We start from the raw sequence: 22158 nt of genomic DNA on the forward strand, positions 1-22158 counted from the left end.
TTATCCAGTCTTTGCTAGTGTATGTTTAAAGATGTTGTTTTAAAACAAAGTAGTAGTTAGCCTAAAGTCTACAGAAAGTTTCCTAGAATTACTTAATCCGTAAGTAATACCTGTAAGACACAACCATGGTTTTCTGAAACTTCATGTTATCAGTACTTTTAATGTGCTGCATATATGAATGATTCATTTCTGTTCTGTTAACATTCATGTTAATGTTTGTGTATGCATAGCTGACAGTGCATGTCTTGCATTAAAAATGTATTATGATCTATAGGAGATGCTAGCAACAGCCAGATCAGTCAGACCTAATCTTTATGTGATAGCTGAACTCTTCACGGGCAGTGAGTACATTGACAATGTTTTTGTCAACCGCCTGGGAATTACCAGCCTGATTAGAGGTACAATAAGCAGTTGAAAATTATGTAGGATTGTCATGTATGGTTTGGAGTTTTAAGTGTGAAACTAACATTGGTATGCTTTTTTTTTCCTTACATATTCATGTTCTTTGCTTATGCAATTACCTTTTCTTCTTCATGTTCTGTTTAACTTCTCTTGTGTTGTATGCTAATTCTTGGGTTTGCTTATGTTTGTGTGTCCTCTTCTATGTAACAATTTGTTTTGTTCCTTAATTTTGGCTACTTATCTTTGTTGCATGGCATTTTCCTATTGTCCAATCCCTGCCTAGCTTTGAAATTTGTCCTTTTTTGTATCTACCTTTCCCCTTTCTGTGGCTTTTTTGGCTGTGCTTTTTGCAGTACATGCTGGACACAGCTAGAAAATTGCGAGCCGATTTGTATGTAGTGGCTGAACTGTTCACAGGAAATGAGGAGCTGGACAATATCTTTGTGAATAGGCTGGGCATTACCTCCTTAATAAGAGGTAGGCTTGCTGTGTGTGTGGTCTCTTTCCAATGAGAGATTATAGATGACATGCTTTTTCCGAGGAAAAGTTTTCTACCGGACTATGCACTTTAAATTTCATACTCCATAGAATCACAAGTACAGGTTCTGTATTGTGACTTTTTTGTTACTTGGCAAAAAATACAGTACTAGCCATAAAATAAGAGAAGACCTCCTCTGTTAGTTTACAGAAGGTTAAATATTTCACTCTTGGTCTAGTGAAGTGAAAAAGGAGTCGTAGCACAGTTCTGCTATGTAAGTCCTGTCCTGCATCATGTCTGATTTTTGTTGCATGAGTTTTTTAAAGCCTGTGAGAAATAGTTTGATCTCTGCTTTTTTATCCTTTTTTTTCCCCCCCATTAGCTTTCTCTTCCTTAATACGTTATAGTAAATTGACTATTCCAAGGCTGTGTTTCCACACTGGAGAATCTAGCTATACGTGTTTGATTTTTTTTTTTTATGATTGAACACACCAAAATAACTTCTAAATGCCGCATTAACACCTTTGTTAGTGCTGTCCTGTGTGGTAGTTACTGTTATGCAAACACTTGGGTATTCTGTTCTTTAGAGGCCATGACTGCCTACAATAGCCATGAGGAGGGGAGGTTGGTCTATCGGTTTGGAGGTGAGCCTGTCGGATCTTTCGTTCAGCCACGTTTGAGGCCTTTGATGCCAGCTATTGCTCATGCACTCTTTATGGATATTACACATGATAATGAATGTCCAATTCAGGTGAGCACCTAAACAAAACAAAAAAAAATTACCTTTAATGTTTTCTGAAGTGCTATTTCTGAACTGTGGGAGGGCTTGGTGCAATCTGGATATCCTGAACAATATTTAGAACAAATGCAATTCAGTTCAAGCTTTCATGCAAAAAATAAATATTTGTAACAGTACCCTCTGACATTGAAGATTTTGTCTTTCAAGGAAAGAAGTGTATAAAGTAACTAAATAAGCTGCTTTGAGTCTTTGATCCAGCTGCTGTAAGTGGTTCTGTTTCTGCTTGTTGACATGTTCTCCTGAGCTTGTTTACAGGCAGGAATGAGAGTGGTGGGCAGGGAGTGTTTAATTTGATGGTTTTTCTGAAGTTGCTTTTCTTAGTTCATTTGTAGAAATTTTCTCCAATAGTTGTATTGCAGTTGAGGAAATGTTGACCAAGGGATTAACACTTTTTTTGTTAAACTCACTTTATCTTCTGTATCCTGAATTGTGAGGATTGAATTTTCCTCGTTTCACTATTTATTACCTATATATTTTTTGATGCAGCACCGATCTGCATATGATGCTCTTCCTAGTGCAATGATTGTTTCCATGGCATGCTGTGCTACAGGAAGTACCAAAGGCTATGATGAGCTAGTACCACACCAGGTACGTGTCTCCAGTTCAGCTCCTAAAGCTACCTCTAGAAGTATCTTTTATTCTCATCATAGAACACTTATTTTACTGTTGTTTCTTGGGAATTCCTAGCAGTTGGGTTTCTGGCATTACTTCAGATTGTCCAGCTTCTTATGAAATTTGAATTCATTGTACAGTTCAGACGTCAAGGTGTGGTAGTTTTTATTTCCCAGAGTAGTTCATATTTGCTTAAATTTGGTTTTTTTTACAGATCTCTGTAGTATCTGAAGAGAGGTTTTATGCAAAATGGAATCCAGCAGCGCATCTGACCTCTGGTGAAGTTAATTTCCAAACAGGAATTCTGGCAGGAAGGCTGGCCATAAACAGGCTGCATCAGGAGCTTGGGGCTAAAGGCTTTAATCAGGCAAGAAGTGAGGGTAACACTGCCATTTCTTCATATGTGTGCTCTGAGTGAGCACAGTTGCAATGTTATGTCTTTTCTAGGTGTATGTAGATCAAGTTGATGAAGATATAGTTGCAGTGACAAGACACTGCCCTAACACACACCAGTCTGTTGTGGCTGTGTGTCGAACTGCCTTCAGGGATCCGAAAACCTGTTTCTACAGTAATGAAGTACCTGAAATGTGCATCCCAGGTAAACAGACTTTTTTCCAAGAGCTATTGTCATGTACAAAAATTTCAAGGTACTCATGCTTTCTTTTTAACTTCAAACGCATGCACATGAAATCCATATGAGAACTCTCAGTATATAATGCTCCTTTTATACGTACTAATATGTCCCAAAAGTCCTTAAAGAACCAATAAAAGGCTTCCAATACTTAGGGTTTTCAGAAGCATTCATATAGAGTATATTCCTGCTGCAAGCTCGCCTTGGGTGTGTCTGGAGGGGTTATGGTCTTGTTTGTGAACTAGTAATAGTTAATAGTGAGATGGTTAATTGTACAGAGTTGGGGGGATTACTGGTTATTCTGTTACACTGAGGAAAAAAGCTAAAATTTATCCTATTTGTTGATTTCATTGCTATTCAGCATTCAAATATATATAGCTATTTTGTAGCTTGGAAATATGTCTTGGTAAGAACTCTGTATTGAATAAGTTAATGTAAAGACAATATGTATGCAGTACATACATAATATTAATTAATTATGCAGAGTATTTACTGTACTTAAAAGTAGCAACTTATAATGACTTCTGTACGTTACCTGGAAATGTTTCTGAAGAGAAGCTTTCCAAACTGGCTTTCTAAATATACTCAGTTCTTGAGTGCATGTGTGTGCTTGTTTTAAAATCAGTCACCTTATATTTTAAGATATGTACGTGACTTGTATGCCTTATGTCTGTAAATTACTTAAAAGGATAGAGAAAGTTGGAATTTGTATATTAATGATAAATTGTTACCCTTTAAATATAAAGAATCTCTAGCTGCAGTTTGGAAAGCAATCTAGCAGTCTCATAAAAGATAATAGGGAAACTAAGAAAGCTAATGACCAGTAAAAGACAGGTTGTTATTCTCTCGTAATCTGATTTTGTGATTAATTTATTATAAAATAATAAATATTGCCATTTTAAATATAGTACAGTGTATACGTAATGAATATTTGTAGATATTTAAAATACTTGCCATATGTTTCTGTTCTGCTAACAGAGACTTGGCTATTGAATGTTCAGTTTTTTCATTTTAGCTTTTGTTTCATAATTTCAAATTAATCACGTCTTTCATTTCAAATATCCTAAGAGCTGCAACATGGTTTAACTTTTTCTAGGAAAAATAGACGAAGTAGTACTTGAGGCAAGGACTGTTGAGAGAAATGCTAGTCCTTACAAAAAAGATCCACATTTTATAAATGGATTGCCTAATTTCACAATGGAACTCAGAGAGCATATCCAGGTAATTAGCCTCCTTCACCCATGTTCTGATTCAATATTTTTTGATTTGCAATATTTCATGTTAGAAAAAAAGACAGTGAATTTCAGTTGCAAATTTGTTTTCTTTTTTAAGATAAAAGACAGTAAAATCATAAAGCAAGCTGGAACTGCTATAAAAGGGCCAAATGAATTTGTTCAAGAAATAGAATTTGAAAGATTAACACCAGGAAGTATAATAGTATTCAGGTATGTTATCATAATTGCCATATGGCTGTGTGAGTTTGAAAAGAGTGATGGATAGAAGAACTGTTCTTCAGTCTCTTAAGTGCTGTATTTCTACAAGATGTGCATTCTTATTTAGAGTTAGTCTGGACCCAAAGGCACAAGAGGCTGTGGGGATACTCCGCAATCATTTGATCCAGTTCAGCTCTCATTTTAAATCTGGAAGTCTTCCTGATGATCACTCAGCACCAATATTAAAAACACCATTTTCTTCGTAAGTATTCTCTAAGTTTCTGACATAGAACCAAGACAGCTCCTAGGGGAGCAGGGAATATTCTACTTCTACTGAGGGATTGTTGAGTTGTGGTGGTGGTGATACAGATGGATTTGAATTGTCAGAGTGCAATGAAAACTCTGAGAAATCTTCTTATGTGTGTAATGCAAAGTGGGGCTAATACTGAAAAACTTCCCAGTTTGTGTATTGCTGCCTAAAGTAGACTTTTTAACATGGTCTGCTTCCCAGTGTTGGGGTGTGGTTTTTGTGCTTAATACTGTGTTTCTGAATAAACCCTGAAACATCTGAGAACATCTTGAAACACCTGAAAAATCAGGCTCCTAATTTCCAAGCTAAAGTATTGAGAGAGCTGTATATATTTTAGTGTTTTAATTTAAGTCTGAAATGAGAATTGTTTGTGAAATCCTTTCCCTGTTTCCCTACTGACGTTTTTTTTGTTTTTATTCTTTTTTTTCCTCCCATTTTTTTAGAATTGCATCTAAGCTAACTTTGGCTGAACTAAATCAAGTGCTGTACAGATGTGAGGCAGAAGAACAGGAAGATGGTGGAGGCTGTTACAATATACCAAACTGGTCACCCCTAAAGTATGCAGGCCTCCAAGGTAATAGTTGCAGCATTGTTTTTTCTGTCAAGTAAAAAAAATAAATGAGAGCTGCTCAATCTAGATCACATCATAATGCTGTTGTATTGCTGCTGACATTTGTTTGGTTACATTTTTTCTGCTTGACCGTGCTACTAATAGGTGTTGGACCCAGGAAATCTCATACTAGAACAAAACTCTTCCCTCTCAATGATTTGAAATTTAACACTGCAGCCCAAGATGCACCAGTGCCTTGACGTTTAAAGTAAAAAGAAAACAAATACACTTCCAGTGGAAAGTTGCATTAATCTAACCTGAGGCATTACTAGATTACTGAGGTGTGTCTGTCATATATCAAACATAGAAATTCCATCATGCTGGTTATTTGCAATGATTTTCATAAGTTTCTAAGGATTTATGCTGAGGAAACTAGAATTGGATTATAGTTTAACTTGTTATGCAGATGGAGAGAAGCAGTCCAGTTAAAGCATCTTTTCCTCCTGAATTGTAATTGCTGTTTGTGATAATAGTGTGTCTTTTAATAGAGAGTTGGGTTTTTATCTTCAGGGTTAATGTCAGTGATGGCAGACATTAGACCAAAGAATGATTTGGGTCATCCATTTTGTGATAATTTAAGATCTGGAGACTGGATGATTGATTATGTCAGTAATCGTCTGATTTCACGTGCTGGAGCATGTGCAGAAGTGAGTAAAAATACTTACTTGGTAACTCTGGGGGTTTAAATTGCTAGTTTGTTTCATTTTCAGTTACTGAGATATTTTTTTAATTCAGACTGTCTGTACAATATTTCCTGTCTAGGTAATTTCTTCTAGTAGGTTAAACCATTAATATGTTTTTCTTCCCTCCCCTCAATCCTGTTTTAAGAACAGACTGCAAAAGAGAAATGAAAAATATATAGGGCATTAAGGTATTTTTAGCTCTTGTATGAAGGCTTGCAGGGGTCCCTCCCTGTTTTATTTCTTCTCAAATAAAAAATGAAATTACCAATATTTTTTTTTCCTTGGGTTTTGGGGTAGTTTTTTGGGGGGGATTGTTTGGTTGTTTTTGAATGAAAGTACTTTCAGGAGACTGCCTAAATACTACTGGATACATGAGTATGATACAGTTGCAGTCAGCCAAGCACTGGAAAGACAGGAATTTCTGAGATTCAAATTTCCTTTATAGCTATGTTACAGTGCAGTCCTTTTCATAATTTCTTTTCCCACATGGAAACTCCTTTATTTATTTCACAAGACCTGATTTTTGTTACCTAACAAATGCAGTACTAAAGGCTTTAATATACTTTTTTCAGTTTAGTCCTGAAGTCAAGTCTAGTGATACAAAGCAGAAGAATGGATAAAACAGTTTGATGTACTGACGTGAATGCTAAATCTGTCCTGAAACAGCTTTTCTAGGAAACAACTTAGTCTGATGCTTGCCACATTTACTGCTCTGCAAAGACTTGCTTTTTTCTATGTATTTTTGATTTCTTAATTTATAATGTCTCATTCTGTTTCAAATGACTTCAGTCATGTGAAACTAAACTTTACGCTTTTGCTGTTAGTATAGTCTCATCATGTGGTATTTTGACAGGTGCATTCTTTATCTGCAAGGCTAAAATCTTTATTCCTGGTCTTCATCTCTTCAGTCCTGTCTTTTTAGCAATGCTAAACTTCCTTCCCATGCTTGGATTATAATGATGCCTTTTGAGTTGTGACCCTTCTTTGCTACTTAATTTTAATAACAACTTCACGACAGTTCATTTTTTGACAATAAGACAAACAAAATAGTCTCCTTCTATACTTCACCTTTTGGCTCATTTAATATAGATGCAATACACATTTTTCTCTACTGCTCTTCTTAGAGTTCATGTCTTTTAGCTGAAAATTTGGAGCAGAGGGGTACAGCACAACTGGGGTGTAATACATGTACAAAAACTGTAACAATAGGGATCCTGAAAGCACTGTGTTTTGAACTTCGATGGATCCAGTTCTAATTGTGTTGTATTTTCATAGGTTGGTAAATGGTTGAAGGCCATGTTTGTTTACCTAAAGAGGATTCCACGTTACCTCATCCCGTGTTACTTTGATGCCATATTAGTGGGAGCATACACAACGCTTCTGGATGTGGGATGGCATCAGATGTCGAGGTATGCCTGGCCTTTTTATCAGAGTGATAAAGGCATCTGTGTATATCAGAACCTTTCAGCTTTCATCTGTGGAGAATGTACTTTGAATCTTCTCATACTCTTCTCATGTGAAAGGGTAAAATTGGTAGAGAATGATCAAATCCATCTTCTAACAGTGGTGGTTTGGAAGACTCAGAGTTCAGACACCTATCAGGGTTGCAGTTTATAACTACTGTTGCCATTGTGCAGTAGGAGGAGGAAACCCTAAGCCAGCATCTTTTTTGCCAGACTTGGAAGCTTTTCTTTTTTCCTAAAGTTCAGGTAACTAAGAAAGTACCAGATTGTATTTGATGCTGATGCTTTGTTTAACATTTCTCTACAGAGATGCTTTGTTCAACACTTCTCCGTTATTACTCCCCATTATTTGAGCACTCTGCTTACTTTTTCAAATAACTGTTTAATCTTCAGTCTGCTGCTTTTTTTCTTGCAAAGGAAAGGGAGGTTCATTCCATGGAGGCTTTATTCTAGCTATGAATATGCTGAACAAGTCAATATTCTTTTGTAAAAACTGGGACATTAAAATGGGAATAGAATTTGGTATGGCTGTGAAATCATGGAATGTAATATATTTTATGAAAAAATGCTTGGAGATCAACTAGTCAGGAGAGAACTATTTCAAGCAATGCCTTAACAGATTTTTTTATTTACATTTTTTAAATATATATTTTAAAATATGATCTTTAAAAATACTATCATATCACTTTTTTATCATATTTTTGGAGTCTTAGGTCTGTGTAAAAGCATTAACTAAAACAAAACTTTTTTTTTCAACTGTTTTCTGGTAGTACATGGTTATAAACACTTCCACTGGCATTAATCAATTAAGATTTGACTCTTAACGTTGGGCACCCATTTTAGGAAAACAAGTGATTTACAGAATAAATCTTAAATTAAAAAGTCAGTTAATGAAAAATGCTAGTATTAATTCATTGCTAGTTTTTTGTATTTTTTACGTGTAATTCTTGTCATAGCCTTCTGTAAATGAAAAAGGGTACATTTTATAGGCTGCTATTGTTGATTGCCAAGTTATTTTAATTTAATTATGTTGAATTACAGCTTTGTGCAGAATGGATCAACGTTTGTTAAACACCTTTCCTTGGGCTCAATCCAGTTATGTGGGATAGGAAAATACTCTTCTCTGCCAGATCTGTCTCCTTCCTTACCTGATGTTCCCTATAGGCTGAGTGAGATTACAAATCAAAAAGAGCAATGTTGTGTTTCCTTGGCAGCTGGTAAGTGAGAACAACCTTTAAAGGAGAAGCCTTCCAAAGCAGTTAAACTGGTTTTAGTAACTACATTAATTTTTTCTGCATCATGTTTGAGAGCCATATGTGAGAAACTATGTATAAAATGTAGCAGTTTCACTCACTTTTGCCTTGTGTTTAAGGTTAAGATTTGCTGATGTTGAAAGTATGGGAGTTTTAGTACTCATGGGGGTTGGGAGGAAGAGCTTGATATATAAATGCTTTATTGAGAGACTTTTTTTGCTATATTGCTTGTTACTGTATATAGAGATCTACAAGAATGTTCTTTTCCTTTCCAGAAGACTTGCTTGAGATGAGTATACATGTCATAAGGGATTTTAGTTTATCTTTTATAAATGTGAATTTCAAAAGTGAATTTTAATGGAGTATCAAGAGTGAATTTATGGCTTACAAGTTCTCTGAAAGAACCATTAGCAGACCACAAGAACTCCTGATCTGAAACTCTCTCCAAAAGGAAAGCATAAAAGCAGTCAGCAAGTAGTGTTTATACCTCCAAATGTTCTGCCAGCATCTGGCAATCTTCCTATGGCCATTTGCCTATGTCCAAAGTATTATCTTCTGTGGCTTAGAATGAATTTATTTTGGTTCTGAGTTGGCTCATTCCTTTTCTGATGCCATGGAAACTTTTAAACATCCACAGATGCAGTGGCATCTCTCTCAGTGGATTGCTTTTCTTTTTTCCATCACTCTTGTGTAGCTGTATTTCTTTTAGTTTCTGGATTGTAATAACATTCCATTTGCCTCCTTTAGTGTTACCCAGAAGCAGAGGGGCTCAGTGTTCCCTTAAACTGGTCACAAAGAGTAACTATTCTGAAGCATTTGGTTTTAAATATTCCTTTCACATCCTCACTGGTAGTTGTGCCTGAGATTTTTAAATTGTACACAGGTTGTCATTCTCAAGTGCTGCTGCCATGTGCTATAAATTTGCAGGGATGTGGAGGCCATATTTGAGAATTAGCAAATACTTTGTTAAAGTAAGTGATAGAAGTGAAATGTTCTACCAAGCATGCACAAGAGACTGCTGGTTTGAAACTTTACCATGTGGAATTTCTGTTTAAGAGATCTTAAAAGGAAACAAATGGAAGAAAAGACAAATATGGACCTTAGGGTTGTAATTATTATGCCTTGTCAGTTAGAATCATTCCTAAAGCTGCATGTTATAATATCTGCAGTAGTTCTGTAAGCTGCTGGAAAAGAGAAGCAGGATGTCCTTCACAGTGTCTGAGAACAGTCTCATCCCCTTTATGCTGCTGCTGAGATGCCACAACTCTCATACATAAACTCTTGCAACAAAGTGTTACAATCTTGTCATAGTTCTGATTTTTTTGATTACTTTTCTTTCTCTTTCTTTTAATTAACTTTTGGTTGAGTTGCCAGGTGATTTAATAAGAATTAAAATGCCACTGTGACTGGTGTGAGAGATGCTTTTGTGTGATCTTGAAATTTTAGAAGACATTGTTGTAGAATAGGTTGTATTTAATTCTATCAAGAACTTGTTGTAGAAAACTGTCTATTGAACAGAAATATCTTAATCTAGGAAAATGTTATAAATCAGGATATATTTTTTACTTCTGGCTGGTTTATACATGTTACTTGGAGATTTCTGTTATATCAATTAATTAAATGAATAATGACATTTCTTTTCAGGTTTACCTCACTTTGCTTCTGGAATTTTTCGTTCATGGGGAAGGGATACTTTTATTGCACTAAGAGGTCTACTGTTAGTTACTGGGCGCTATCTAGAAGCAAGGTAAGACTGGCCTGGCCTTGGCTCTTGTTGGCTTTGTAGGCATTTAGGAGAAAGCAATGCTCTCAAAGCCTGAGCTGATGCATAAGCTGTTAGAAACAGTTGATGTGCAGTATAAAACTTTAATGGCACTAAGACATATGTGGGAGCTCCCTCTAAGTGGGATTAAAAATACTACTCCAGTACTTTTCTGTCTTCTTAGCACTGATACAAAGCTGGTGGCCTGTAGAGATAAGGTAGTTTTAACCCCAGAAACACTACTGTTTGTCCTTGAACAAAGTGATTGTTTCACTAGTACTTGCATCATTGTTGCTGAGCAATAATTTCAGAATTATTCACATAAAAATTTGAAGTAGCAAAATACTATTTTAATCAGAAAGGCAGGTCTGTCATGATTTTTTGTAACTGCTAGTATTTGTCTGTTGATACTAGAAATCAGCTAATTGTGCATTGTTGCAATCTGATAACTATAAATTTTTAACCTCACAAAGCTATACATAAGCCAGATGAATTTGATATTTTGATTAATTTGAATGGAGCTTGGCACATAATAGAAACATAAAAATTAGTTGGTGTAAATCAGCATGTATTTATGCTGTTGTACATTTCGCCAAGTGTTAGCTTTCTCATGCAGAGAGATCCACACTCAACTAGGATGTTTATTTTGCCTTTTAAAGCTAGTTGGAATCCATGTTTTCTGCAAGGTATGCTCAACAGTTCTCAGTTGAAACTTCTCATAACCTCAGTTGCTGTCACCTCTTGGTATTTTAATAGGAATTTCCCATCTACTCCTGCCCTCCATCCCCATTCCACCCCTCCCATCAGAATGGATACCAGGGTAATCATATACAAGGTTGATAAAAATCTTCCCTGTGACCTCAGTGGGATTTGGATTTAGGATCTGTATCACTACCTATTAACAAGCAAATTAACCTTTTCCATACGAATAGATGATGTATGCTTTGTACAAACTGATTTAAATGTATTCATGTTGAGGAATTTGTTAGGGAATGGGTGTTTTTTAATTATAAAAGAAGTTCATGCTAAACTGAGTAATTTGTAGTTTTGCTTTCAACAGCAAACTTCTGGCATCTGTCTTTAAAATGTTTTAAAATGCTTTAAAATATATGTCTGTATGCTTTGTATTTGATACTTGGTCCAATAAATAGTGGCCTTGAAGGCAACTTAGTCAAGACTGTGGTTTTCTTTTGTTCTAGGAACATCATTTTAGCATATGGAGGGACTTTAAGACATGGACTCATTCCCAATCTGCTCGGTGGGGGGACACATGCCAGATACAACTGTCGTGATGCTGTGTGGTGGTGGCTTCATTGTATCCAGGAGTACTGTAAAATTGTTCCCAATGGACTGGAGATCCTCAGGTGTCCTGTTTCTAGGATGTACCCAAGAGATGACTCTTCCCCTCAGCCTGCAGGCACTGTGGTAAAAGTTCTTCTAATTTAACTGTTTAACAAAACTATAATGTTTTAATGAAAGGATGTAATTTTTTCTAGCTACAAGAACCTGTTGCTATCTGTTGTTTATGGTGAAATTTGATTATAGCATAAGAATTCCATATTTTAGACACTTCATGCATCACCTGATGAGACCAAGTGCAAGGAGGAAAAAAATTCTATCAGCTTCTAAATCTTTTCGTTGCTCTTTGTCTTGAAAAAATGCTTATATGAAAACTTGTATACGATGTATTGTCATTGCCAAGGATGCTGCTTGAAAATTTTTGATAGTTTGGGAAGTTTTTTGGAATATCATATAAACTACAGGTTTAAGAAATGCTTTCTACTCATTTTTCATCTTGTCTTTCATATGTCATCCAAACATGTAACGAATCTAGGATCAGCCACTTTATGAAGTAATACAGGAAGCCATGCAACGACATATGGAAGGCATAAATTTCCGAGAAAGGAATGCTGGTCCTCAGATTGATGACAAAATGAGAGATGAAGGTAACATACACAGAACGCTTGCTGTGCAAAACGGAAGTTGATGAGTAAATTTTTTTATTTCCTTTTCCTTGTATTTCTGCTTTCTATTGAGCATATTTTTAAATAAAATTATATTTATTGTATCTAAAACGATATAAGATGTAATATTCTTGAAGTGCCTAAATAAGTTTATTAGTAACTGGTCATATGTAATTGTGCAAGTTATCTTTAAAATTTCACTTAAAGTACAGTTGCCTTCATAATCCTACATAAACCTACAGGTCTCTTGTTGGAAGGTCTTTTTCTTTATTAGGCTATTTGGGTTGGGGGTGTGGGTAGTTGGGGTTTTGTTTTGTATAAAAAATGAAGTTAACACCTGATATTTTTTCTTGCCAGGTTTTAATGTAACTGCAGGCATTGACCATGAAACTGGCTTTGTCTTTGGAGGGAACCGCTTCAATTGTGGCACTTGGATGGATAAAATGGGAGACAGCGACAAAGCTCGCAACAAAGGAATTCCAGCTACTCCGAGGTATGAAAGCCGGGCTTTAGGCAGGGGATTTTTTATTCTTTTAATTTAAATTCTTCTGCAGAACCACTATGAGTTCTATTGAGTGGTTATCTCTCAAATGTTCTCAATGTTTCTACCTACTAAAATATTAATGGAAATCTTTTTCTTTGTGCTGATTTGAAGTCAAAACCTGTGTTCTTAGGTGAACACCTTGGGTGAACACCTTGGCTTCTGTTACAGTCTTAGCTCCATGCCAAGAGTTGACTTCTGAATACAAGTAGTAAAATGTAATTTAGGAAATACTGTATACTTGCTGTACTAGCAGTATTTTGTTATTCAGACTTCTCATATGAGTTATATATTGATAGTTGTGATGTTTGAATACGTTTTAGTTTGATTTCAAAAGTATTTACAACATCTACATTTTTAGAGTTGAGATTAAGCATTTTGAAATAGGTTCTTTATTATGTGCTAGCAAGCTGCTGCAGGCATCCTTGCAGTACCAGTTTCAAATCAATTTCTGTTGTGGGTGAGAATTTAGGAAAATGTTTTCTTCCTTGACAAGTCGAACATTTTAATTAGGAGCCAAGAGAGGCTGAGTTGCTTTCTGAAAGAGGCTGAGTTGGTGATATGAGAGAGAAAATGCCATCAAGTGGACAGTAAAGCTGAGTATGATACCATCTGAAATATTTGCATATATTGATTACATTAATATTACCTGAAAAAAGAAGCAAGTCCAAGAAGTGCATTTAGTGCTTATTTTAATCCCTTACTTTTGACTTGAGTAATCTCTTATGGCGGAACTATTACCTAAGTTACAGAAGTGTATGTACAGTTGAGAAGCTTTGTATTGAACACTGCATTTGGGGTTGATCCTTTTTTCATGTTCTTAATCACTGGTATAAAATTATCTTCCATTTGTGCTAATTAGCTGGGTATAATTCTCCTTTAAATATGGCTGTTTGACAGAAAAAGGTATTTGCTACCCAGTTTACAAGTTCTTTCCCTGACTGAGAAATAGGGGAATAGTAAGAAAAGAAGAAAAAATAAATTGTCTAAATAAGATACTTATGAATCTAAATTTTTCAGTTACTCATTGAACTTTAATAGCCTTCTTAAAGTAAATAATGAGGTTTTTTATCATTATTATTTTAGAGATGGCTCTGCTGTGGAAATAGTTGGCCTGTGCAAGTCGACTGTTCGCTGGTTAATGGATTTATCTGGGAAAAACATATTTCCATTCCGTGGAGTCACTGTAAAAAGACATGGTAAAAACAGGCATAATTGTATTACTGTGGTATAAAAATAACTAAAACAATGAAATAGTGGTCATGTAACCTCAGAAGAAGGTTTAGGGGTAAAAGGGCAAAAACCTGAGAAAGTGTCTTGAATGATCAAAATCCTTTTGTCACTATAAAAATTTATTAGAAGTTTATATTGTCTTTTCAATATTTCAAATCATTTATTCAGTGGATTACAAAGGAGTTTCAGAGCCTGAATAGCTTTTCTCAAAATGGGTATAAGTGATAAGGTTACTGTGTATTATGACAATTGCATCATTCATTACAAGAATGCAAAGTAAAATGATGCATGACACTTGTCTTTATTTTCTCTTTCTGTCCCTCCCCCAATATTCATAACACAGAAGCCCCCTTGCTGGGAATATTTACATAAATATATTCATTGGAAGTCCCTTATGTTTTAGAGGGAATACTCTTCTAATCACAAAGTTACTTTAAGCTTTGGCAGCCCAAGTGAATATATTTGCCCTGTGGAGATGCTGATGATGTGTTAGTCTCACTATAGAAATTTCAGTGAGCTGTTGCTCCTCTGATCTGTACAATTGGCCTGAATGTAGGGAATCACGGACTGAGAGAGGTGATCTTAAGTCTACTCCTGTTCCATGAAGTGTCAGGAATTCAAGAAGCATGCTTCTGCTGTTGTCACTTTGGCTGATTGCAGAAAATTAAAACTCTGCGTAATGTCTTGCAGGAAAGGAGGAGCTTATCACATATGAGGAGTGGGACAGGAAAATTCAAGGACACTTTGAAAGGCTGTTCTTTGTCTCTGAGAATCCAGCAGATCCTAATGAAAAACACCCAGATCTTGTACACAAACGTGGAATCTATAAGGACAGCTATGGAGCTTCGAGTCCATGGTGTGATTACCAACTCAGGCCAAATTTTCCAATAGCAATGGTTGTGGTAAGTGTGAGGGAGTGGGAGGAGGCCTTTGCACTTAAATGCAAGCTTAGTTCAGTTATAAAGAAAATTTGAAGGTCCATTCTATCAGGAACATACATTGCTTGGAATAACTTTTTGAAAGGAGTTTTTTTACATGCTATTAATATTCATCCATCTTGGACTATCTCCTAAAAATGTATCAAGACAGGACTTGCCTATATACTGTGTTCGCTGTATTCAGAATATCTTTTATGGCTAGATCTGGGAAGCTGCTTTTCCTATCAAATTGGCTAAAAAGGATGGATTCTTTGTCTTCATTGGATTTGTAAAGAGCTTCAGTAATAATATTTGGCAAGGGTATATAAACTAAAATCAAGATTGAAAAAAGCATGGGATACCTTCTATTTTCTTGCTTACTCTGACTTTCAGGTTCCAGAAGTTTTTTGATGTTGGGCTTTTTGTTCTCTTCTGCATTTGTATATGCAGCCTTATGTATGTATATGCACAGAGATTATTCATTAAATCTTTATTATTTTATTAGGCCCCTGAGTTGTTTACACCTGAGAGAGCTTGGAAAGCTCTGCAGATAGTGGAGGAAAAGCTTCTTGGTCCATTAGGCATGAAAACCTTAGACCCAGAGTAAGTACAGTAGATATAAGGTTGGGTGGTAATTCCTAAAGGTGATAAACACAACAGTAGGCATTTGATGGAGGGCAGGGGTGGTGGTGATGATGTGAAATTTTCATTTATACCAATGAAATAAGGCTGCAGGAAGTACTCCCAGAATAATTGATTTGCTGTTCTGGAAGTCCATGCAATGGATTTCTTTATATAGGCAATGGCTGGGTAGTCTGGGATGCCTCACAACATCCAAAAGTCAGGTCATCTAAGCAAGTCCAATTTGGTATCATACCAAAGATGTTGAATTTGCATCTTTGGATGTACAGTTTGATAGAGTGAACAGCACTACAGTTTGAGTAAAAGTAAAAGGGTAAAATTAGGGCTTTCCTTTCAAGGACTTGACCATTTTCCTACAAATTTAAGCTTTATTTGGAATTCTGCTGTCTTGTAAAGTACAGAACCCTAACTTAAACATCAATAAATGTCAATGACAAGTTTTTTGGTTAATTTCTGTTTTCCTTTTCTGTGTAATGTTTTTAATTAAGATTTTATTTGCGTAATACATTCTTTGTTTCTTGCAGTGATATGGTGTACTGTGGAGTCTATGATAATGCTCTTGACAATGACAACTACAATGTAGCCAAAGGATTTAATTATCACCAAGGACCTGTAAGAGCTACTTCCTTCAATCTTAGAAAAAGTGTAGTCATCTTTCCAAACCAACTGCTTTGATAATCATCTCTTTTCCTTCTTTGTTTAGGAATGGCTGTGGCCAATCGGATATTTTCTTCGTGCCAAACTGTATTTCTCTAGGTTGATTGGTCCAGAGATATATGCAAAAACTGTAGTTATGATTAAGAATGTTCTTTCTCGTCATTATGTTCATCTTGAAAGGTAAGGTAACAACAAACATTCAAAATACTCAAAATACCAAGCTAGTGGTGTCCACCATCCAATTGCATGTAAGAGTACAGATCTACTGTATAAGCAGGATCTCTTTTCTAGATAGGAAGTTGACTGCTTTGACTATAATATGTGCAATTGCAGATCTCAAGTCAGGTTTCAAATACAGGTGAGGTCTAGTGCCTTTTACAGATTGCAGAATTGTTAATACTTATCCGTACAAAGACTGGGTGAAATAAACCATACGTAAAAATTAGGATTCTATTTCATACAAAAAATCAATTTCAGAAAGAAATTCAGTGAGTTGATTTTTTTTAAAAAATCAAGCATTTAAAAACAAACTTTGTAAAACATAACAGTTAAAGGGCAAGTAGTGATAGATTAAAATTGCAGCAGATAAAATGATGCAAAGTGTTAGGATTTATTGTGTTCTAAGTGACGAAATTAAGATTCTGAAGCTGTCATACTAATAACATTGATCTTCTAAGGAGACAGAGGAACTTGCATTTTGAGTTTTCCCTCAAACCAACCCACCAAATCCACACATTGCTTTTCCTCTTTTGCTGCCTTTTTTACTTAATAAGGATTTGAGACAAACGAAAACAAACAAAACACCTTGCCCTTTATCTCTTCCATATAATCTGTTCAGCAGCACAGGAAACACGTATTTATTTGTACCCAGAAGAGTAATTCAGGACTCATGACAAATGAGTTTGTCTGACCACACAAGGAAGAAAAAAGGATTTGAGAAGCAACATTTTGCCTTACATAGTGTCTTGACCAAATCTCTTGTTTGGTAGTATCAGAAATAACTTGCAGTTTGGTAACACTATTTACTTTTTCTGCTTTATTAAAGGGTAGTGTGCTTTTTTAATAAATATATACTCGTCTTTGATACTTTGTTTCTGTACAGAATAATTAATGTTGCAATAGGGTTTTATTTTTTTAAGTGTGCTAGTTTCTTGGAAGCGGGGGGGTGTTCCTAAGGAGGAAGAGGTTTATATATAGTCATGCTGTCTTCCAGTCCTTGTCGCTTTTTAGCACCATAATCAATTTCAAGTGTAGTTTGAATACCATTGTTATCTCATCTTCCAAATGCAAAACTACCAGCACGAGCAACAGGAGCAGCACACCAATTGTGTAAGTTTAGTTATTATTAGTAGCAGAGAGTGTGCTCTGAAGAAGACACTTCCACTACAGTTAACGGTGAAAAAAAATTAGATCTCAGTTATTAAAGTATATACTGTGCTTGTGGGAAAGCAGAGCTTTAGTTAAGCTTTTCAGTTTCCTACTGAGTTTATCTTCCAAAAGGCTTTAAAATGAAATTTTCTTTTTATTTCAATTTATTATTTAACAACGATATTCACTTGTGTTTTCTTTTATCAGATCATCCTGGAAAGGGCTTCCAGAACTAACCAATGAGAACGGGCAATATTGTCCTTTTAGCTGTGAAACTCAGGCCTGGTCGATTGGTGTTATACTTGAAATTCTTTATGACTTGTAAAAGTTTGATTGATTTGATGAAACTTCTATGGTCTTACTGTTGGGCATAAATGAACACTTGGCTTACACTGCAAGGGAAATAAACTGTTCTGCACAATCACTTAAGCTGTGTCCACGCATTCAGAGATGCTGAATGTCAGCAGCTTCTGTGCCCTATAACTGTATGGGGCTTAGGTGTTTTGAAAATCAGGGCATGACAATAAAATAAAACTGCAGTGCACACTTGATGCAGAAACTTTTAACAAGGAGGAATTTTAAGAATATGCACAAACTTAATTTTAAGTAGCTTTGGTTTTTTAGCTTTTTCAAAACAAAATCTTAATGTAATGAAGTAAGTTACATAAGTAAGCTCTTATGTTTTGTTTTTTTTCTTTGTCTCTTAAAGAGTAAATGGATGTTTTTGCAAATGCATACTTAAGGGGGAGTAGACTAACCTCTAGCTTTCTGAGTTTGGTATGCTTTGTGCTCTAGCACCGTGCATTAATGAAGGCATAATATGTTATCTCTCCATTAAACTGTATAATGGGGATGTTTTTGTATGTGTTCAATTGAACACTCCACTAAGCAACCACAGAAATAAAGTGTATGAATACTGTAATAAATCAAATTTTGAAGTTATACATAAAATTTTGAAAACTTTACTTTGAGAGTTAACTCAAGCAATTATGAGGTAACATCCAATGTTAATCTGTCTTTGGATTTATTTAAATACCATGAGCCATATAGCAAACCTGTATTCTCATTTATATCTGGTTTTCACCATGCGTAATTCATAGGAAGTATGCATACAATGCACAGCCTGTATGTTAGGGAAGGCCAAGGTGCTTGACTGCTTATTAAATTAATTTCTTGAAGAGGGTCACCTGAGCCCTTCTTTCTTGGGAAAATCCTAGCTCTATTAATCAGGTGGAAACACTTAACACAACGGAAAAACTTAGTAGCCTACTAGCAGAGAGAATATGAGGCTTCTGGGCCTTTTGAAATTGCACCAATAACAATAAGCATGCTACCTCTGTGTGGTGTCCTTTGGGAACAAATCCAGTGAACATGATGCAAAATGGTTTTTTTTCATATTTGGATGCCTGCATGTCCTTATTAATTTCAGGGTTCACATACTGAGAGGAGAGCAGTTGGTAATTCTCAACTCTTCATACAATTTTTCCATCTTAGTGCAATAAAACAGGCAGAGAGTGAGGTTGAGAACACTTCCCACATCACAAGGCAGAAAAGCAAAAGCACTATTTCTTAATGTTAGACAATATATGCTGAAAAAATAAATGCAGGGTGTAATTATAATGCACTAAAACACATAGATCAAGATTTTATCCTGTCTGTATTTTCAAGTTTCTGTATTCTGTCTAAAGTACAGTGCACAAATGCTGTCTTGTTCAGGGAGATGTATTTCAGGTAGATACTGTAAGGGCAAGTCAACAGGTTCAAGAGATGAATTGTAAGAAGTGGCTATACTCATAAACTATTTGTTTGAAAGGTTAATAAGGATTTTACCTCCCTTGCTCAAGTGTTCAGTCCTTAGAAGTTAGGGATAGGTAACGTCTATGTTATACCTGAACTTTTGAGCTGCAGTACATGGGTTGGGAATTTTTTATTTTCTCAACACAATGCATAAGAAATGTCATTTTGATCAAAAATGTTACTGAAATGTCAGCTACAGATTATTTTTTTAATGTGCAAGAGGCATAGAAAGTATTTTTCATACTGCACTGAACTTTCCAAAATTCTTGATAATTACATTGAGGTTTATGTCCTACTGTTTCACTAGCTGGTTTACTGTTTTCCTGGATACTTACTTCTTGTTTATTATTTCAAGGTATGTTTTATGGCTCCTGTGGCTTAGAAAACAGGAATAAAATGGCAGGAAAAAAATTGTTCTTATTTCTTGAAAACATTTTAAAATTGGAAGTTGAAGAGCTATGACTGTTGATTTCAGCCAGGTGTCAAAATTACATTCATTGGCAATAACACTCTTTAAGTGTTGGAAAAAAAAAAAAACCGAGAATTTTTTCATCAAAACCTTCCTTCTATGTACAGATTGCGTTCCAGTTTTGCAACCTGCACTGCTGATAGAGGCTGCATACTTGTCACTGCTAAGGTTTTTTTCTAATTTAATAGTAAAATTTTAAAGATAAATCGCCACTGTGTACACAAAAATACATATGTTATGGAACTTCTAAGCATGCCCATTTATAATGTTGCTTCTGTACTGATTAGTTGAGTATGGTTTTAGTGATAAATACTTTAAATAGGGAAAAAATATGTATTGGTTGACTTTGCTGTTAAGTAGCAACAAAAGTAAGATTTAAGGTTATTAACTTTTGAGGGGGGTGGTTTATTGGTTTGGGGGTGTTTTTTATTTTTTTCTCAAAAAGCTACTCAACACTTTGTCAAGCCAGACAGTATAAAAACTAGGAAGGAAGAAAAAAAATGTTAAATATAACATAAAATGAGCTGATATCCTTGTAGATCGAGTCATTATCCCCTAAAAATTGCTGACGTATATTGACTGATGCTGAACTGTAGCATTATCATTTATATTTTACAATCAAAAACTTCTAGTAATGCAAGCTTATAATTGGTAAAATAGAAATAAACTAAATAACTCAGTAAAAACTGTTTATCCATTGTGTTCCAGTTGGCGCTTCTTGATCTACATTGTATTAATAATTATTTTTCCTCCCATTTGAAATAATTTTAACTGTTATGAATGTTCACACAGTTAATAGCTCTTGATTTATCCAAATATGATTAACTTGAGAATTTAAGTAAACTAATGTATCATTCTCACTGCATGTTGTAACGTAAAATGGAAACATGAGCTTTACATGTCTGTCTATCACAACAACAACTGATTTTAGAAAACGTCATTATTCCTTTCTGAAATGCACAAAATAAAATTCTTTAATTCAGAGTTAACCTTTTCTTGCGATTGTTTTTTTTAAAAAGTCAAACTTTGCAGCTGATATTGCTTGTTCACTTCTGGCAATTTTACATACAGGGGAGAGATTGTTAACTCCTCAGGTTCAGTGTTAAAGTGCTAGCAACACTTATTACAAAAACATCAGCTTATTAGAAAAAAAAGCATAAACTTGAGATTCTTATGTTGGTGTCAATGTCAGCTGTCCTAGCCGAGTGTGGGTGGGTTTGGGCTAGCAGACCTTCTGCTATGAAGTTTATATATAAAGTCATAGTATTGCAAATTCACCAAGACAACAGTCTTGATGAACTGATTTACAGATACCCAAGTGATCCAGTGATAAACTTTTGGAGTAAAATTCCTATCACAATGGAGAAAGCATTTTCACTTGTCAGGCCTGCATTGTAAAATCAAAGTGTCACAGCACAGGTGCCTGGTATACTGAATATATTTTGCCATGTCCCCATTTCATTCCATGCTTTATAAAAATGGGATTTTTTTTTTCTAGTTCTCTATTCAAGCATTTTCTTTAAGAGGTAGTTTATTATTTAATTATATATACTTCTAATAAAAATTCTATTGAAAAATGGTTAAGGAAATACAGAAGTGACAAGTCACTGAGTTGTTGGGGGGAGTTGGTAAGGTTAGAGCTGCCACCTCAAGCAGCTCAGTCGAGGAACAGACGGATGAAATGTTAGCGGGGACTGGCGGCTTTCTCTTGAAAGCTCCTCTGGAGCTTGCGGATGGCAGCTGGGGCAGCGGCTGCCGTCAGGACACCGTAGCTCTGCCCGCGGTGCTGTGTGAGGTGAGGCGGGACCCCTCCTGAGCCCGTCGCTCTCGCCGTAGGGCCAGGGCTTGCCCTTCCCGGGCGGCTGTGGCGAGGGCCGTGCGGGACCGCGGCCCCGGGCGGCCGTGGCGAGGGCCGTGCGGGGCCGCGGCCCCGGGCGGCCGTGGCGAGGGCCGTGCGGGACCGCGGCCCCGGGCGGCCGTGGCGAGGGCCGTGCGGGACCGCGGCCCCGGGCGGCCGTGGCGAGGGCCGTGCGGGACCGCGGCCCCGGGCGGCTGAGGCGAGGGCCGTGCGGGACCGCGGCCCCGGGCGGCTGTGGCGAGGGCCGTGCGGGACCGCGGCCCCACACGGCCTCAG

At 36.2% G+C, this 22158-nt stretch overlaps 1 protein-coding gene across 2 annotated transcripts in view; it reads left to right on the forward strand.

Moving 5' to 3' along the window:
• The window catches only part of AGL (amylo-alpha-1, 6-glucosidase, 4-alpha-glucanotransferase), a 34908-nt gene extending 13895 nt beyond the window's left edge, over positions 1-21013 (forward strand). Inside the window, exons 13-34 of one of the 2 annotated variants that reach the window (XM_040073606.2) lie at positions 275-398; positions 1468-1631; positions 2166-2267; positions 2506-2658; positions 2739-2889; positions 4019-4143; positions 4255-4367; positions 4483-4617; positions 5109-5239; positions 5786-5922; positions 7234-7367; positions 8463-8638; positions 10319-10421; positions 11636-11861; positions 12271-12382; positions 12758-12893; positions 14028-14140; positions 14865-15076; positions 15597-15694; positions 16258-16345; positions 16437-16570; positions 17966-21013. In XM_040073606.2, coding sequence (XP_039929540.1) covers positions 275-398; positions 1468-1631; positions 2166-2267; positions 2506-2658; positions 2739-2889; positions 4019-4143; positions 4255-4367; positions 4483-4617; positions 5109-5239; positions 5786-5922; positions 7234-7367; positions 8463-8638; positions 10319-10421; positions 11636-11861; positions 12271-12382; positions 12758-12893; positions 14028-14140; positions 14865-15076; positions 15597-15694; positions 16258-16345; positions 16437-16570; positions 17966-18083 — 2985 coding nt within the window. In that variant the 3' untranslated portion in view covers positions 18084-21013. Of the gene's footprint in view, positions 1-274; positions 399-755; positions 880-1467; positions 1632-2165; positions 2268-2505; positions 2659-2738; positions 2890-4018; positions 4144-4254; positions 4368-4482; positions 4618-5108; positions 5240-5785; positions 5923-7233; positions 7368-8462; positions 8639-10318; positions 10422-11635; positions 11862-12270; positions 12383-12757; positions 12894-14027; positions 14141-14864; positions 15077-15596; positions 15695-16257; positions 16346-16436; positions 16571-17965 lie in introns of both variants that reach the window. The other variant, XM_040073607.2, reaches the window with a different exon arrangement.
• The last annotated feature ends 1145 nt before the right edge of the window (positions 21014-22158 follow it).

Source organism: Hirundo rustica, chromosome 9 (assembly GCF_015227805.2).
Source record: "Hirundo rustica isolate bHirRus1 chromosome 9, bHirRus1.pri.v3, whole genome shotgun sequence".
In the NCBI taxonomy this organism is placed as follows: domain Eukaryota; kingdom Metazoa; phylum Chordata; class Aves; order Passeriformes; family Hirundinidae; genus Hirundo; species Hirundo rustica.